General features: G+C 38.2%; 1 protein-coding gene across 1 annotated transcript in view; it reads left to right on the top strand.

Annotated features, from left to right (window-relative positions):
• Positions 1–19,077, top strand: part of C7H8orf89 (chromosome 7 C8orf89 homolog) — a 52,746-nt gene that overhangs the window by 20,287 nt on the left and 13,382 nt on the right. The window contains exons 2-4 of the mRNA XM_063726692.1: positions 10,923–11,089; positions 13,283–13,436; positions 17,206–17,261. Of these exons, the coding sequence (XP_063582762.1) occupies positions 10,963–11,089; positions 13,283–13,436; positions 17,206–17,261 (337 nt within the window). The 5' untranslated portion in view covers positions 10,923–10,962. The remainder of the gene's footprint in view (positions 1–10,922; positions 11,090–13,282; positions 13,437–17,205; positions 17,262–19,077) is intronic.

The following is a 19,077-nucleotide window of genomic DNA, read 5'->3' as shown; positions in this document are numbered from 1 at the left end:
CTCCCCAAATCTGTTTGTTTAACTCAAAAATTAGGGGATTAGGTCTCTTAATCAGTGATTTCTGTTGAACCATTCTGTTAATTTTCAAGTAAGGATCTCAATTCAGACAGGAGTTAGATATTCTTTTTATATAGATATGTAGACCTGACTTTGAAAAACTGGTTATTACGCTATTAAATTTTCAATGACTTTCACTTACCTCCTTGCTTATTTTTAGATGTTTGGTATTGGGATGGGGGTGCATGGGCAATTCTAATTCCAGAAATCTTGCACAGAATAAATTTTTATTATAATGACTGAGGTTTTAAAAATGAAGATTTGAAAAAAAAACTGTTGTTTTTCATTTCACTCAATGATTCTATTCTCTTCCACTAAGTAATTAAATATTTTCTGGCTACTATAAGTTTTTAATGAAGGTTCTTGTATTAACAGGAACAACTTTCCATTAACATACTAGTGTTGCTTTAGTGAGTTTAATCTCTGTAAACAGGAACCCCTTACCTTCTTAATATCTTCAAAAATATAGATAAATATAACCAGATCTCTATGTTGAGGTCATCTTTTAATACATTTTAAAATTTTTGTTTGAGAATTCTGCTTTTAAAACAATATGTGTCAAGTGCTGAGTAGTGCTGATTTTTAAAATAACAGTGAAAGCTACAGCTTTTTGAAGCTTACTCTGTTTACATACTATATTGAGTTATTATGTCATGGGAGCCCCTAAGGAGCTGGGTTTGTGTTGTATTATTGGAGGAGGCAGACAGTAGTATCTTAGTGCACAGCCTGCAGGAATGCTGAACAGATGGTTGCTTAAATCTACCTGAATATATTAAGTGCTTTGAAGGTTTGCTGGGTGGATGAATTTATCCTGAGGCAGCCCAGAGTCCCTGTAAGGCTTGGTGGTTCTGCTAATGGAAAAGAACATTGTGCGTCTGCCATTGCTTCTCACCCAGTGCAGATCAGACTGTAATGAATGTTCGAAGTTTTCTATTGTATTAGGTTTGGAAAAATTCTGTATTAGAGCAGAGACTATTGTTTCAATGTGATTTATGACAGTGGTGGTTAATCGAGAGGTTTTCATCTTTTCATTTTAGGAGAGCAAAAACTTATTGTCAGTTTTTTAGGGAAATTGTGGCATAACAACAAAATATCTTTTATACTCGTAATCACTTTTCCTCAAATTCTACATGACCATTATTAAGTATTCCCTGTATTATATTATGAGACACAAAGGGAGGGAATGACATGTTTAGACTAATTTTTAAATAGAGATTTTGCCCTAGCCAGTGTAGCAGGGATTGCTAAATTTTTCTCACAGTACCTGTTCCTTCTTTTTTTTCAGTAAAAACATTCCTGACATTTTTGCTGGATACTTGATCCCCACAATAAAGTCTATATTTTCCACCTTGTTTTGCAGCTTGGTGTGACCACATGGCTAAGTTCTAATCAATAGGATATAATCAAAACTCTGTATGACTTCTGGAAAGTGACCTTAAAGGGAAGGAGAATGTCTCTCGCCTTCCTTCTTCCTATAGGCAGGAGCTCAAGCTGTTTTGTTTTGTTTTTCAATTGTGGAATATGCTCAGAACATCCCAAAGTAGAAAGAGTTATATAATAATGCCCAATGTACCAGTCATTCGTTGCAACAATTAGCAACTCATGGCTGATGTGGTTTTACCCATACTGTCACCACTACCCTCTCCCTCCCACGCCCATTATATGGAAGCAAATCACAAACATTGTATCATTTTATCCATAAATGTTTCCATATATATCTGGAAAGATGAGAGTTCTTTTGAAAACACAAACCATTATGACATTTTAAAAAATTAATCATAATTCTTTAATGTTATCAAATATCCTGTCAGTGCTCAGACTACCCTGATGGTCTCATAGAGTATCTTTTAAAAAGCAGTTCATGCAAAGTTCATACACTGCAATTGTTTGCTATGTTTTTTTTCTTTTCTTTTTTTTTTTTTTTTGAGGCAGAGTCTCACCCTGTCGCCCAGGCTGGAGTGCAGTGGCGTGATCTCAGCTCACTGCAACCTCTGCCTCCCAGGTTCAAGCAGTTCTCCTGCCCCAGCCTTCTGAGTAGGCTGGCTAATTTTTTTTTTATCTTTAGTAGAGACGGGGTCTCACCATGTTGGCCAGGCTGGTCTCGAACTCTTTACCTCGTGATCTGTCTGCCTCGGCCTCCCAAAGTGCTGGGATTACAGGCATGGGGCACTGTGCCCAGCCAGCTATGTTTCTTAAATCTCTTTTAATCTATAGATTATCCCTTCCCCCACTACTGATGATTGACTGATTAATTGTAAATTATTTGTGGAAAGAAACAGTTTATTTGTCTCAGGTCAAAACTGCAGTCTGATTTTGCTGATTGTACCCCCGCAATGCCATTTAATATGTTGTTTTGTCTTCTATTCCTCTAAATCAGGAGTTAGATCTAAAGGCTTCATCAGAGTTGGGTTTGATTTTTTTCTGGCAAGAATACTATATAGATGGTGGTGTTCTGCCAGAGACACATCTTCGGCAGAAGTTAGTACTGCAGTGTTGAGGTAGAATTTCCTTCCTCAAGGAAACATCAGTTTTTCTCCAGGAACTTTCAACTAATTAGATAAAGCCCACTCAGATTATTGAGGAAAATCTCCGTTACTTAAAGTCAACTGACTGTAGATGGTAACTACATCTACAAAATACTGTCCCAGCAACACTTAGATTAGTGTTTAATTAGATAACTAGATACTATATAGCCTAACCAAGCTGAAACAAAACATTAATCCTCATAATTGCCAAGCTCCATTTATTAAGGTTTGCAAAATAGTAATATTTTATAATAACACTCTAATTCCTTCATTTATTAGTTGAGATACTGTGAGAAACTTTCCTATCATCATTTATTTGAATAAATGCTTGGTTATTTCCTGATATGTATTGGGTTTCAAATTAAGTTGATTCTTTAGTATCCTCCAAAGATGAGTAAGGTTTCCTTTGTTTTTGTTGTTGTTTTGTTTTTAAGTGCTGTACAGCAGTTCCCCCTCATCTTCAGTTATCCATCATCACCTGAGGTCAGAAAATATTACATACAATAAAATATTTTGAGAGAAAGAGAAAGGGCACATTCATATAACTTTTATTATAGTACATTGTTAAAATTGTTCTATTTTATTATTAGCTATTGTGATTAATCTCTTACTGTGCCTAATTTATAAATTATCATAGGTTAGGAAAAAACATAGTATATATAGGGTTCAGTACTATCCACAGTTTCAGGCACACACTGGAAGTCTTGAGCTGTATTCCCCAGGGATAAGGGGGGATTACTGTATATTTACACATTTGTGTATTCTACATGCTTAACATATTTTAATTCATTAAAGTTAATATTCTTATTAATGTTTATAGTCCTATCTTTGGTAAGTTGGCACCTCATTAACTTGGTGACTGCCATGATTGCAGTTGTCTTTGATAGATTCCTAGACTTCTGAAATGACAAGTTATTACAGGTTCATTTTGTATATTTCCTACCACAGACCTGGAATCAGATACTTCTTCCAGGGGCCTTAGTTTTTTTTCTTTTTTTCAGGAATGAGATCACAGCCTGGTTATTAGGGGTTTTTAATGCTCTTGGTTTGGTGATTGTTTCTGGGCCCCTGCTGTTCAGTGGACAGTGCTAGGAAACATTTTTTCATGGTTATTTTAAATAAAAGCCAGTATAATGATACTTCCAATTCATGTTCAGGACTTTGGGAGTTTTCACTTAATCTTATTGATCTTAAATCTTTATGTTTTTCTCCCACACTGGAAACTTTGGTTGCCATCAGCACCATATAAACATTCATTTACTGAAAAGCCACCTCCAACCATAAGGTAGATCCTGTATGTTCAGGGATAGAGTGGTAAGATAGAAGTAGTCTGGCTCCCTGACATCCTGGCACCAGTCCTGAGAGGTCTGGCCAGGCTTTTCTATGGTGGAAAATATTCTTGTGTAAGCCATTCATATTCCAGCCATCATTTCCCATGTCATGATGACACCTCAAATGAGCAGATAGAAACTTTGAGCAATCTATCCCAAGATAGAAGGGCTTCATAGATTGCTCCATTTCAGAGTTCTGTGAGGGACCATGAGCAGGTCCATTCACTCACTGAAAAGCCCAGAAGGCTGCCTGCCAGCTCCACAGTCATCCTAAATGAGCCAGAGGTGGCCGAAGGTTTTCACTCTTCTGTTTCCCTCTTTATCAATTTCTTTTCTGTTCTCCAGATGAATGCAGATACAAGAAAAGGTAAGAATCATTTTTTAAAAGTTAAGATACCTTCATTAGTGTTTTGAAATTCACATTTTAGACTGTGGGAATGTCACTGGATGTGAAGAGATCAGTTAAACCCTAATACAACAACCCAGGCATGAAATGACAGTAGCTTGGAGTAGGGTGGAGATGGACAGAAGTAGACAGATTAAGAGATATGTAAGAGATAAAACGAACAGCTCTTATTGAATGACTAGATTTAGGAGGAAAGAGAGGTGTCCATGTTGGCATCCAGGTTTCTACCTTGTGTTACTGGAGCATATGATGATGTCAGGTACTGTTAGGGAATCTGGAAGGAAACATACTTCAGTTGGAAAACGTGGCTAGTTTGGGGGCATTTTGAATTTGAGATGCCCTTGAGACATCCAGGTAAAGCTCTCTAATAAGCAGTTCTTTTTATATGCTGATTGCTCAGAAGAGACACCTGAAGATACAGATTTAGGATTCTTTGAAGAATGGCATGGGAGAGATCACCACGCTAGCCATATTTAACTGCTTACATTCCTTGAACAGAGAAGTTCTTTTGATACCTCTGTGTCATTGCCCAGTAACAACCCTATAAAGAGGTCTGACCACTCCTCCAACCTGGACTTAGCTTAGGGGGTCATCTCCTTAAAGCCTTTCCTGAGAATTAACAACTCCCTTCTTTGTGTTCCACAGTGTCCTTCATGTGCCTTTAAACCAGAGATTTGCTTTTAACCCAATTCTAAGATGTTTCTTCCTATTCAAAACCTTCTGATGGATTTTTGATGCACTTAGAATAAAATCCAAACTCTGTTATGACTTATAAAGCCCTAAAATACCTGATATCTGCTATCTTTCAAACCTTGTCTTACTCTCCTCTCCCCTTTGCTAGCTTCATATGTAATTTAAAAATTTCTGAAAGCCACATTAAAAACGCATAAAGAGACAGGTGAAATTAATGTAAATAACCTTATTTAATCCAGTGTATCCAAACTAGTATCATTTCAACATAAAATCAATACAGCGTATAAATTATTAATGAGATATTTTAGATTTTTTTTTCCCACAAGAAGTGTTTGCAATCTGATGTGTATTTTACACTTATAGCACATCACAATTCTGACTAGCACGTTTTAAGTGCTCAGTAGCCACCTATGACTAGGGTCTACCATACTGGATACCATAGCTGTGATACACAGAGCTTGTCTGCCTATAGAACATGCCAACCTCATTCTGGTTTTATAGCCTTTGCACTCACTGTTCTCTTTGTGAAGAGTGCTCTTCACTTTTAGATATTCCTCCAGAAATCTGTGGCTACTCTGGTCCATTGAGATCTCAGCTCAGGATCACCTTATTGCCAGGTGCGGTGGCTCACGCCTGTAATCCCAGCACTTTGGGAGGTTGAGGCAGGTGGATCACTTGAGGTCAGGAGTTTGAAACCAGCCTGGTCAACATGGAAAAACACTGTCTCTACTGAAAATACAAAAATTAGCTGGATGTGGTGGTGGGCACCTGTAATCCCAGCTACTCGGGAGACTGAGGCAGGAGAATCACATGAACCCGGGAGGCGGAGGTTGCAGTGAGCCAAGATCGCGCCACTGCACTCCAGCCTGGGTGACAAGAGCAAAACTCCTTCTCAAAAAAAAAAGATCACTTTGTCAATGAGACCTTCCTTAGCCACCCAGTCTGAAGTGCTTCCTGCCCCTCAGCACATTGCCAAGTCAACCCTCGTTATTCACAAGTTCTGCCCTTACAGATTCATCTGCTCACTAAAATGTATTTGTAACCACAAAGTCAATACTTGTGATGCTTTCCTGGTCTCCTGTGGACATGTGCAGAGCAGCGAAAAATTCACCAGACATGTACTTTCCCAGCTGAAGTTGAACAAGGCAATGCTCTGCCTTCTTGTTTTAGCTCCCATACTGTAAACAAGTGTCTTTTTCACTATTTAGTACCATGTTTTTTGCATTTCTGTCCTTTTTTTGGTGATTTTTCTGTTTAAGAAGACCCCCAAGTATAGTTACACTGAAGTGCTGTTCAGTGTTCCTAAGCACAAGAAGGCTGTGATGTATCTTGTGGAAAAAATACGTGTGTGAGATTAACTTCTTTGACCATGAGTTCCATGTTAGTGAATCAATAATGTATATATTAAATAAGGTGTCTTTAAACAGAAACACAAATATAACAAAGTGATGTATGGATTGGTTGATGAAAATGTTGGGACCAGAGGCTCATAGGAACCTACCCTTATAATTCCCCCAGGAACAATTGTTCAGTATTTGCTAATTCAGTGTTCACAGTGACTTTATAGACTTAACCATCACCAATATAGAACTCTACTTTTATTGTACTTTATCTGAAATAAACTTGGTTCATTCATTTACTTACCTATTGTCTGACTCCCCCAATTAAACTTCAGGAGAGCAGGGACCTTATCTCCTTGGGTTCACTATTAAATCTTCCATGCCTGACATGACAGATGTTCAATACATTTTGCTAAGTGAGTGAACGAATGGGTGGATGAATAATAAATATGTGAGCCAATATTTAACATTTCCTTTGAGTTCTAAGCTAGGTGATAAAAGGAAATCTTAATTTAAAAATATTTGAAATATTTTATTTTATTATTATTTTTTGAGATGAAGTCTCTGTCTGTCACCCAGGCTGGAGTGCAGTTGTGGGATCTCGGCTCACTGCAACCTCTACCTCTCAGGTTCAAGCAATTCTCATGCCTCAGCCTCTGAGTAGCTGGGATTACAGGTGTGCACCACCACACATGGCTAATTTTTTAATATTTTTTGGTACAGATGGGGTTTCACCATGTTGACCAGACTGGTCTTGAACTCCTGGCCTCAACTGATCCACCCACCTGAGCTTCCCAAATTGTTGAGATTACAGGTGTGAGTCACCATGCTCAGCTGAAATATTTTAAAGATGTTTAAATACACCCATATTTGGGGGTGCCTTAAAAATACAGTAATTTTTTCACAGCTGTTAGTTTTAAACGAGTTTATCTCAACACTAATTCTCTTTACCGGTAATTTGAGAAAGCATTTTTTCAGTGAGTTTTTAATTGCTTGCCCTAGAACATAAGTACTTTGTTCTTTTTATTATCTCTTCCTACGTGTGTGTATGTTTTAAATAGCCTTTTTATTAGTTCTGTAAAGTATCCTTAATTTTTCTCTTTCCACTAGAATTAGGTAGAGACCGTGTTTACAGGAAACATCACATCAAAAATATTTGGTTTGTCATGATTTCAGCATATTCCTTAAGTTATATGTTCTTGCAGATATGGCTCTTTTATTTTGATTTTTTCAATTTTTTTTTTTTTTTTTTTTTAAAGCCAGGATCTTACTCTGTTGCCCAAGCTAGAATGCAGTGGCATGATCATGGCTCACTGCAGGCTAGAACTCCTGGGCTCAAGCAGTCCTACAACCTCATCCTCCTCAGTAGCTAGGACTACAGATGTATGCCACTATGCTTGGCTGTTTTAAAATTTTTTGTAGATTAGGGGGTCTCACTATGTTGCCTGGGTTGGTCTTAAACTTCTGGCCTCAAGTGATCCTCCTGCCTCAGCCTCTCAAAGTGCTGGGATTACATGTGTGAGCCATTATGCCCAGCCAGCTGTTACTTAAAATAATTTTTTTTATTTTGGAAAATTTCAAGTACACACAAAAGCATAAAGGTAACAATAGTATAATGAATGTGTATTTATCATGTGAACTTTTACTAAAAAGTCAGTTTTAAGAAAGCTTTATCTTGGCCTGATGGAATAAAATGCCACTAAGAGGGCGGTTCTTTGGTGTAAACTTGGTCTGGAATGTTCAGAAATGCAGATGTCCACTGGAGGGTGTGAGGCATTTATTGTTAGTCCCTGATGGCCTCTTCTGTCCTAGAAGAGGGGCTTTGAAGAGGGAGAAGAGGCTGAGTTAAAGCTGAAAGAAAGTTGTCTGGTCATCTTCACCTTTACAAATAAAATGAGAAAGAAGCTGTTAGAAGAGTCTGGATTGTGATTCTGAGTTCTTTAAGACTGGAAATTATAATTTACTCCATATTTTAGTTAGTTTTGTTGTCATTTTCATTGTTGTTGTTGCGCTCATAATTGTCTTGTTTTCTCGAGTCTTTAGCAACAAATTCTGTGAAATCAAAAGAGCTTGTCTTCAAGTACATCAAAGAAAGAAGGAGCCACTCTTCTTTCTTTGTTGCTTGGAAAGAGGATCAACCCCAAGAATAGAGAGGGTGGTGGAAGCATTAGAGAACAAGCCTGGAGCTTTGCTGCAGGGAAGGAAGCGTGGGCTGGGCCTAGAGGACCTGGCAGGACAGGTTGGAGCTGCCAAAACGGGCCTTTGGAACCAGTGCTGAGCTGGATTCTCCCCTTCCCTTTGCTGTCCCTGACTACATTTCCTAATGCTCTTCACCTGTGCTCTGTAGCGCCTCACTGTCTGGTCTCCACCCTCACTTTTAACTCCCAACACTGCCATTTCAAGCAGTGTAAAAAGCATGTCCAAGATCTCATCACAAAATCTAAAGACTTTCCCTCCTTTATTTTTAGCTAATTTCTCACTTTGTAATAAATAACTTTCCAGGATCTGAGGCAGTGGCCCCTCAGGAGTAGCTTCTTGGAGAGGGCTCGCCTCTCCCTACTCCCCCATTGCTGAGGCTACGTTTGTGTCTCCCTCTCCTCTCTTCCCTCCCCTTCTCCCTCTTCCTCCTTTTCCCCCTTTCTTTTCTCCCCTTTGCCCTCAGCGTTTGCCCTCTCTCCCCACGTTCAGGGCCACATTCTTGTTTTTCCCCTTCCCTTCCTGCTGGTGTGCAGCACACACACTGCGGCTGTGTTAAACTTCATTCTGGAACCCTGTTGTCTCTCACCTGAGGAAGGCATGCTTTTTATGTGCTTGTATTAGTCAGGGTTCTCTAGAGGGATAGAACTAATAGGATAGATGTATATATGAAGGGGAGTTTATTGAGGAGCATTGACTCACGTGATCACAAGGTAAAGTCTCGCAAAAAGCTGCCAGCCAGCTGAGGAGCAAGGAAGCCAGTCTGATTCTCAAAACCTCAAAAGTAGGGAAACTGACAGTACCGAGAGCCCCTGACAAATCACTGGGTGTAAGTCCAAGAGTCCAAAATCTGAAGAACTTGGAGTCTAATGTTTGAAGGCAGGAAGCATCCAGCATGGGAGAAAGATGAAGGCCAGAAGACTCAACAGGTCAAGTCCTTCCACGTTTGTCTGCTTTATTCTAGCTACACTGGCGGCTGATTAGATCGTGTCCACCCAGATTAAGGGTGGATCTGCCTCTCCCAGTCCACTGACTTAAATGTTTATCTCCTTTGACAACACCCTCACAGACACACCCAGGAAAAATACTTTGCATCCTTCAATCCAATCAAGTTGACTCAATATTAACTATCACAATGCTCTTCCTCTGCTGGGAGCCATATCCTCCTCCTTCTGCTTTCCCACGTCCTTGCTTTGTTGGCTTCCTCCAGAAAGGCTTCCCTAATGCCCAAGACTGGGGTGAGAATCCCTCCTGTGTGCTCCCACAGCACCCTTATTTTTTGCCCCCCATCATAGCACTTACTAAAACTGTATTATCCATTTTCTTTCTTTCTTTTTTTAATTATACTTGAAGTTCTAGGGTACATGTGCACAACGTGCAGGTTTGTTACATATGTATACATGTGCCATGTTGGTGTGCTGCACCCATTAACTTGTCATTTACATTAGGTACATCTCCTAATGCTATCCCTCCCCCCTTTCTCCACCCCACAACAGGCCCTGGTGTGTGATGTTCCCCTTCCTGTGTCCAAGTGTTCTCGTTGTTCAGTTCCCACCTATGAGTGAGAACATGCGGTGTTTGGTTTTTTGTCCTTGAGATAGTTTGCTGAGATCAGAGAAATGTATTATCCATTTTCTCATCCATGTTTCTTTTACTAGATTCTAAGCTCCTCAAGGGCAGGGACTGTTTTGCTTAGCATGTTTCTCTAAGGCTTTGTGTAATTCTTGGCATAAAATCGACACTCAGTAAATAATTTATTTTGTATGAATGAATAAGCATAGCTGAATCTGGCTATCTCTAATTCTTTGTTGTGATCACTGGAACAAATGGATGCAAAATGCCCAGCAAGGATCCTGGAAAAATAGGCATCTTACAAATGGTAGCTGTCATGGTGATGTCACTCCTCACCATTCCCATGGGACTCCTCAGAGTTGCTCATGGTTGTACTCTTTGGATGTAGTCATGCCTTGCATGTAATAGATAATGTATATGACTGAATTGAATATGTGTTTAATATATTAAGTAAGCAGGGTACATGACTGATTTTCCTTCTGTGTCCGTGTTTAAAATAAAAGTGATGATTATCTAGAAAACATGTTTATTTTCCATGGAGCATAAAATTTGTCTTTTTTTAGGCACAAATGCATTTTATAATGATAATGTTTTTGAGAGAATCCAAGTATTCCATTGTCTTGTAGGTGATAACTTGCTATTGGACTTTACTTTTTAAAATATTACCCACTATCTATAACCTGGAATTTGAAAGAATTCATTAAAATGTTCAAAGTTTGAAAGAGAAACAATATAACACATCTGTTTGCCTTGTCTTGAACGTGCCTTGTTTTTTTTTGTATTTTGTGTCCTGTCTCTGCAGCAGCATCTCCCTCTCATCAGCACTGTTGAAAGAAGAAAAAATGTCAGTGCTATCTCCTGAAATAAAATGTGAGACTTCTAAATTCACCAGAAGTTCCTTTGGCAGTTGTTTTATTTTTGAGAGTAGTTGGAAGAAAGCAGTTTTAGAAACACAAAAGATTAAGAAAGGTAACTTTATTGTTATTATTTTCCTTAAGAAAACATAGAAATAGTGCCTTGAATTTACATGTATTTTTTTCATCAGGCAAGAGACATTTTCTGTGACATTTACATAAGAATTATATCTTAAGTTGATGAAAAAGAAAAATGGAAGCAAACTAAAATTAATTTAGTTAATGTAATTCTGTGACTCATGATGGAAACAAATTTTAAAGAGTTGCATTTCTTTTTTTTTAAACTCAAATTTGTCTGAAAGAACTGCATTTCTTAATATCCATTGCAGTACTGTCTCTGTTGAATCACACTCCGTTTTATAAATGGCATTTTCTTTTAAATAACTCAAGGTGATTTTTATATTTTAAGACATCCAAATCTTTAACAGTGCTTTTATGTATTAATAATTCTAACCAAAGCCAGGCGCAGTGGCTTAGCCTGTAATTTGAGCAATTTGGGAGGCCAAGGCAGATGGATCGCTTGAACCCAGTAGTTAGAGATCAGCCTGGGCAACATGGTGATACCCCATCTCCACAAAAAACACAAAAATTAGCTGAGTGTGTTGGTGTGTGCCTATGGTCCCAGCTACTTGGGAGGCTGAAGGTAGGAGGATCACCTGAGCCTGGAGAGGGTGAGGCTGCGGTGAGCCATGACCATGCCATTGTACATCAGTCTGGGCAACAAAGTGATACCCTGTCTCAAAAAAAAAAAAAAAAATTCTAACCAAAACTTTATTTTTGAGTGAGTTATGTGGAGAGTATCTTAAATCCCATAGTTGCTCAATGAAGAATAGTTTGAGAACTTTTGACATGTAGATGAGTATATTAATAGTTATTCCCCCTTACTTTCAAGTTATTATATTTCTTGTTTATTCTGAATTCTGCTTCCATCTTTATTAATGGAGAAATAATTCTTTTTTTTTTTTGAGATGGAGTCTAGCTTTGTCGCCTGGTTGGAGTGCAGTGGTGCGATGTTGGCTCACTGCAGCCTCTGCCTCCCGAGTTCAAGTGATTCTCCTGCCCCAGCCTCCTGAGTAGCTGGGATTACAGGCACGCGCTGCCATGCCCAGCACATTTTTGTATTTTTAGTAGAGATGGGGTTTCACCATGTTGGCCAGGTTGGTCTTGATCTCCTGACCCTGTGATCTGCCCACCTCGGACTCCCAAAGTGCTGGGATTACAGGCGTAAGCCACCATGCCAAGCCAATAATTCTTGAAAATACTAAAATGCAAACTACTCAATGATTTATCCCTCTTTGGCTTTCAATGTGTTGCTATACTTTTTCTTCAACTTTCTTACCAGGTTCCCATTAAAGGTACTCAGACAACAGTTTATCCACCCTTCTACCCCCCAAATCTAATTGATGAAAAGAGAGTCTATATGCTTTTTGACCAAGAGAAACTATTTTTTCCAAAAGAGGAAAAAATCAAAAGTTACAAAATAACATTTTGAATATTCAACATAATAATTTTAGTCCCATTAAATACCATTTTTGTTGCTGTGCTACACTTGCTTTGTAGAGAATACTTTTAAAAAAATTATCTATGTTTAGTTCAAAGAACACCCAAAACTTTAACCTCTTAATCTTTTTCTTTTCATTTAATGCCGTGAAAATTTTAAAAAATAATTTGACCATCTCTCTGTGCAATGGATATGTGAGGTTAGTAGAAGAAACAATCTTGATGCTTCAAGGTTATGGTTTACAGGTTTGGTATGGAATTTTGTGGACAGAAAATTAAAATCAGTGCCTCAAGTAGAGTTCTTTGACTCTCATTGCTAGCTAAGATGATCATGTGTTTACACCTCTTATTTACACAAAAGCAGGAAAATGGAAAGACTTTAAGTGCTAGATAATATCAGACTCTTGAAAGTGCCTTTTATTTCAGTGTGAAGGTATCTAATATTCTGGGAATTCTAACTATATAAAATAATGAAAGCAGAGGATAGTGACAACTGTGGAAGATCTGTGAAGCTGTTCTTTTTCCTTATTCCACTCTTAATCATCCCCTTAATCTACTCCTTCCTGCAGTCCCTATAGTCAGGATGTAGAAGGAAAGCCATTCTCTTGGGAAAGATGCTAGATAAATTACAGTTGCTTAATTTTATTTACTTAATAACTGATTTTGTGTATTTTATTATGTGTTTTAGTATGTAGTAAAACAAGTAGCATGCATTTAATCAAGATGATTCTTACATATTTTTAACCAGAATATACCACAGCATTTGGTCTAGGAGAGCTCAAAGAATGTATCAAAATGCCATATTTACCAGGACTGCAAAGTTGCCAAAAAAGTGTAAGTTCAACTCCACTAGAGGTTCCTAAAAGACTGCCACGTGCTGATGCCGAGGTGTCTGCAGTCAGGTAGATCATTGCTATTTAATTCTCATTTGTTGAATGTGTATTTGTGGTAACACTGCTGAATGTAGAGGTTTTTCTGGCCAGTGAATTGCATTCATTTTTGCCTGCTGTTTTTTTTTTTTACATAAAGGATTTACTTTTTAAAATCTAAGCATTTTATTCAGTTTGACAACTCGGCACTTTTCTCTGTTTTTGAGTGATGTTACCAGAAAAGATTTAAGGGCTTTTTTTTTTTTTGAGGCAGAGTCTTGCTGTTTTGCCAGGCTGGAGTGCAGTGGTGTGATCTCGGCTCACTGCAACCTCCGCCTCCCGGATTCCAGCGATTCTCCTGCCTCAGCCTCCTGAGTAGCTGGGATTACAGGCGCCCGCCACCACGCCCAGCTAATTTTTGTATTCTTAGTAGAGACGGGGTTTCACTGTGTTGGCCAGGCTGGTCTCGATCTCTTCACCTCGTGATCTGTCCGTCAGCCTCCCAAAGTGCTGGGATTACAGGCGTGAACCACTGCACCCGGCCCCGATTTAAGAGCATTTTAAAAAAAACCTTGATTGCCCTAGCCTAGATCATGCCCATGAGAGCATTGGAATTTTTAGCAGTAGAAAAAAAAAATTAACTCTGTAATATTTAAAAGTTTCCGTACCCTGTATATAGAACTTTGTGCTTCATTTCTGGTCTGACTGAAGTAATGTGAAGGAAGATTCTGAATGAGATGTTGGCCTAATTAACATCCTGCATTGACTATCAGAAATGAATTTTTCAGCCAGAAAAGTCTCCCTGACTTTGAATACTGACATTTGAAAACATTATTACAAATACTTTTCCCGCTAGAAATCAGACTGACTAACATACCATTAAAAGAAAACTCTCCAAAGGGATCTCTAAGTAAGATAGTCTCACATTCTACTCAGCTTCTGCTTTGGTTTGTTTATTTGTTCTTCAGATATTTGTTGAACGTCTAGTTCTTTTTTCTTTTTTTTGAGATGGAGTCCAGCTCTGTCGCCCAGGCCGGAGTGCAGTGGCACGATCTCGGCTCATCGGGTTCAAGCAATTCTCCCGCCTCAGCCTCCCGAGTAGCTGGGACTACAGGCGCCCGCCACCACGCCCGGCTAACTTTTTGTGTTTTTTTTAGTAGAGACGGGGTTTCACCGTGTTAGCCAGGATGGTGTCTATCTCCTGACCTCGTGATCCGCCCACCTCGGCCTCCCAAAGTGCTGGGATTACAGGCGTGAGCCACTGCACCTGGCCGAATGTCTAGTTCTTATTCACTCTGGTAGTATTAAAAAAAGTGAAGCACTTATAGCATTCTGAGTTGCACCTCTCTTTAGGGGAGGATTTATATTTTTATATTATCTTCCTATTATAATGAACTTTAAAGTCATCCAGTTATGCCTAGCACACAAGATTGAAGTTTCAAAATATGTTTCTTGAGTTTTCCAGCTAATACTGTTGTTCTTTTTAAGTACTCTTGAAATAAACTCTGGTAATACAAATAGAGAGCTGGAACAGGTTAAAATGAAAAGTTGATAATTTTTATTTAAATTATGAAAATAAGAATAAGAACTTTGCAGAAAAAAGGAAAATAATTATTTGATAATCTACCCATCATAACATATCCATTTTTATTGTTTGGATATTCCCTTCTTTCAAAAGAAAGAAAAAATTCTTTTTCATGGATTTCATTTTCGTTGTGATTTTAGTGTACTTAAAATTTTTATCCTGCGTTTTTAAAAACTTTATATATATGCATTTAGTCACGCCACTATATGTTCTTTAAGCAGTCTTACCAACCACATTATATTTCACTGACGGATCCACAGTTTACTTCATCACTTACTATTGTTGGATTTTTAAAATGCTTTGTTTTTTTGGCTTTGTAAGTAACACCACAATAAACAATATCATACGTATAGCTTTTCTCATCATTTTTAATATTATCTGAAGAAAGATTTTCAAGCTATAAAAATATAAAACGCAAAATTGTTCTTTCTGAAGTAAGGTTAGAATAAAATAAGGCAGAATTAGAAATGGAAGAGACAGAGAGTTGCTACTAGATGGTAACTTAAGTCAAAGTGGAAAATGGCGGGGATGCAGAAAGAAGAGGGACCGTTTGAAACATGACTATAAAGCTACTAAGGACAGTCAGTTACATCGTAACCAAGACACTATCTTGTGTCCCTGACTGTCAACTTATGTGATTTTCACCAAGGGTCACAGTGCCCTTTGGGGAGGGGGTAGGAGTGTGTAGGGCTGCCTGTGCCGATGGACTTTGTATCAGTATGGACCCGTCTTGTTACCCTTCCTTCGATACACGTGATCATCTCCAAGATACTGGAAACCTGGAAAATACCCATGAATTAGCCCTCTCTGACTCTTAATTTGGGGTCTTTATTTTGCTTCTTATTGTTTCCACCCTATTCAAGTTTTTGTTTGTTTCTGTTTTTCATTTGTGATTTGACTGTGAAATTATTTCTAAACATTTTACATTGATTTGAGTGTGAATTTACTTAAGTCAATGAAAGATAATTGAATATATTTTATTCATGTTATGACAAGCGTTCTTCTTTTATAAAGTGGAATAGTAATGGCTAAGTGACATAATGTATATGAAGTGCTTGGCAAACATAAATGTTAGTTCTTTTCCCTGCCTTTAACTCAAGTGTCTTCATTTTAGCTGTTGTAGTGAGAACATGTCAAATTGCCTGCAAGTATTTTATTCTTCTGTGCACATTGCACAGCGCCCTGTGAAGGAGCGGTTTTGGCAAAGCAGGGAATTACTCATTTTTGTTTGTTTTATGTACAACCCCTTACTCTCTTTTTTCCCTCCTTGTGTGAATATTTGATTGAAAGTGTAATATTTTTTCAAATTTCCTTATTGGTAAGCAAAATATTTTAGTGAATCTCAAAGCACACTCTAGTAACATAAATAATAATAGTAATCTCAGAGGTGGAGTACTTAAAAGTTGCTGCTGACTTTTAAAGTGCAAAATAGTCTCAAGAGGCTGGGCGCAGTGGCTCATGCTTGGAAACCCAGCATTTTGGGAGGCTGAGGCAGGAGGATCGCTTGAGGCCAGCATTTTGAGGCCAGCTTGGGTAACATAGTGAGACCCTGTCTTTACAAACTTTTTTTTTAAATTAGCCTTGTGTGGTGACATGCACCTACCATCCCAGCTACTCAAGAAGCTGATGCAGGAAAATTGCTTGAGCCTAGGAGTTCAAAGTTACAGTGAGCTATATGATTGTGCCACTCCAGCCTGGGAGACAGTGAGAACTTGTCTCAAAAAAAAATATTGTTACAAGAAATTTGGGATTTTTATAATGGATTATCTCACCCACAGCAGATTCAATCATGATATATTTCCCCTAATAATCTATTTATTATCTAGATGTATTTCAGTGGGAACAAAATTATGACAAAATTCAGATTGAGGTGATTGATAGGTAAAAAGTGTACAAAAAAGTGATAGTTGGTATTCAACATATCCAAATGGCCTGTTTATCTTGATTCCCTCCCACTTAGCATTGCTTGAGTCATGACTAGTGAGAGGTATGATAAAGGTCTGTGGGAGAAGTTAGACCTAGCACTCAGCCACTGGTAAAATTTGCTAACAAGATGTTGGGTTGGCTCATATCTGCTTCTGATGGAATTAGTTAAAATGCAAATACTTTCCTTTCCTTAACATTTATTTAATGTCCATATGATGTTATTCAACAAGTGAGTTTCACTGTACCCTGAATTTTTATGTAAGTAATTTTATGATAATATATAATATTCAGGCTAAAGAAGACTAAGGAGACATGCAGTGTGGCACCACTTCGGGAGAAATCAAAAGGTAAGCTGACTCGTCCTTTTTTCTACCACCTCTCTTGGGTGTCATATACCTTATCTTTTTTTAAAAAAAAATTCCTTTCTTTTCATTGATTTAATTATCTTTGTTTTGTTACTACTTTTTTTTTTTTTGAGACGGAGTCTCGCTCTGTCACCCAGGCTGCAGTGCAGTGGTGCCATCTCGGCTCACTGCAAGCTCTGCCTCCCAGGTTCACGCCATTCTCCTGCCTCAGCCTCCCAAGTAGCTGGGACTACAGGCACCTGCCACCACACCCGGCTAATTTTTTGTATTTTTAGTAGAGACGGGGTTGGGGTTTCACCGTGTTAGCCAGAATGGTCTTGATCTCCTGACCTCGTGATCCGCCCGCCTCAGCCTCCCAAAGTGCTGGGATTACAGGTGTGAGCCACCGCACCCAGCCTACTACTTCCTTTAAGCTTTGTTTATTTTATAAACTAAGTGGATGTTGGGTTCATTATAAACATGCTTTTATAATTTCAGGACTCAAGGGTAGGCCCTCATCATATCTCACTTGGGCCATTTAGTGCCTGCAAACTGGTCTTCTTGTTTCGAATGTCTGATCTTTGAAATCCTTCAATGCCACAAAAAAAGCCTAAAACTTTGACTTCTAATCACATTAGTCTCTTCTTCAAAAACAATGACTCCCTCGTCAGACCGAGTATGAACTCTTTAGCTTGACATTGAACCCCTTACCATCTTCCTTCAGCTTTCCTTTCTAGCTTTAATCTTCTAATTGCTATTTTTGTGAATCCTGTGTACTTATGACATCTAATACAGAAACTTATCTATATAAATTTTGGTCCCAAAAAACTACTTTTAAGTCAAGTTACTCCTAAGTTCATGGTGACTAAAAGGGTTTATGGTACTAAGGTATATTTTGTTTGCCATTTATCCTTCAGTCTATCAAATGATTCATCCTTTCCTATGTACAACAATTATTTCATTAAAAGCTTAAGTTTTTTATTGAATCAGTACAAATAGCCTACCATCCAAGAAAAGCCCAGGACCAGACAGATTCACAGCTGAATTCTACCAGATGTACAAAGAAGAGCTGGTACCATTCACACTGAAACTATCTAAAAATTTGTGGATGAGGGATTCCTCTGTAACTCATTCTATGAGACAAGCATCATCCTGATACCGAAATATGCAGAGATACAACAAAAAAAGAAAACTGCAGGTCAATATCGCTGATGAACATTGATGTAAAAATCCTCAACAAAATACTGGCAAGCTGAATCCAGCAGCACACCAAAAAGCTAATCCACCACAATTAAGTAGGCTTTATCCCTGCAGTGCAAGGTTGGTTCAACATACCCAAATCAATAATGTGATTCATCACATAAACAGAGCTAAAGACAAAAACCATATGATTATCTCAACAGATGTAGAAAAGGCTTTTGATAAAATTCAACACCATTCCTATTAAAAACTCTCAATAAACTAGGTATTGAAGGACATACCATAAAATAATAAGAGCCACCTATGACAAACCCCCAGCCAACATCATACTGAATAGGCAAAAGCTTGAAAATCTGAAAACCAGCACATGACACTCACCACTCTTATTCAACACAGTATTGGAAGTTCTGATCAGAGCAATCAGGCAAGAGAGAGAAATAAAGTGCATTCCAATAGGAAGAGAGAAAGTCAAACTATCCCTGTTTGTAGATGACATGATCCTATATCCAGAAAACCCCATAGTCTTGGCCCAAAAGCTCCTTAAGCTGATAAACAACTTCAGCAAAATTTCAAGATACAAAATCAATGTGCAAAAATTGATAGCATTCCTATACACCAA

This window comes from Pongo abelii, chromosome 7 (genome assembly GCF_028885655.2).
Source record: "Pongo abelii isolate AG06213 chromosome 7, NHGRI_mPonAbe1-v2.0_pri, whole genome shotgun sequence".
In the NCBI taxonomy this organism is placed as follows: Eukaryota; Metazoa; Chordata; class Mammalia; order Primates; family Hominidae; genus Pongo; species Pongo abelii.
This window is presented reverse-complemented; position numbering and strand designations above follow the sequence as displayed.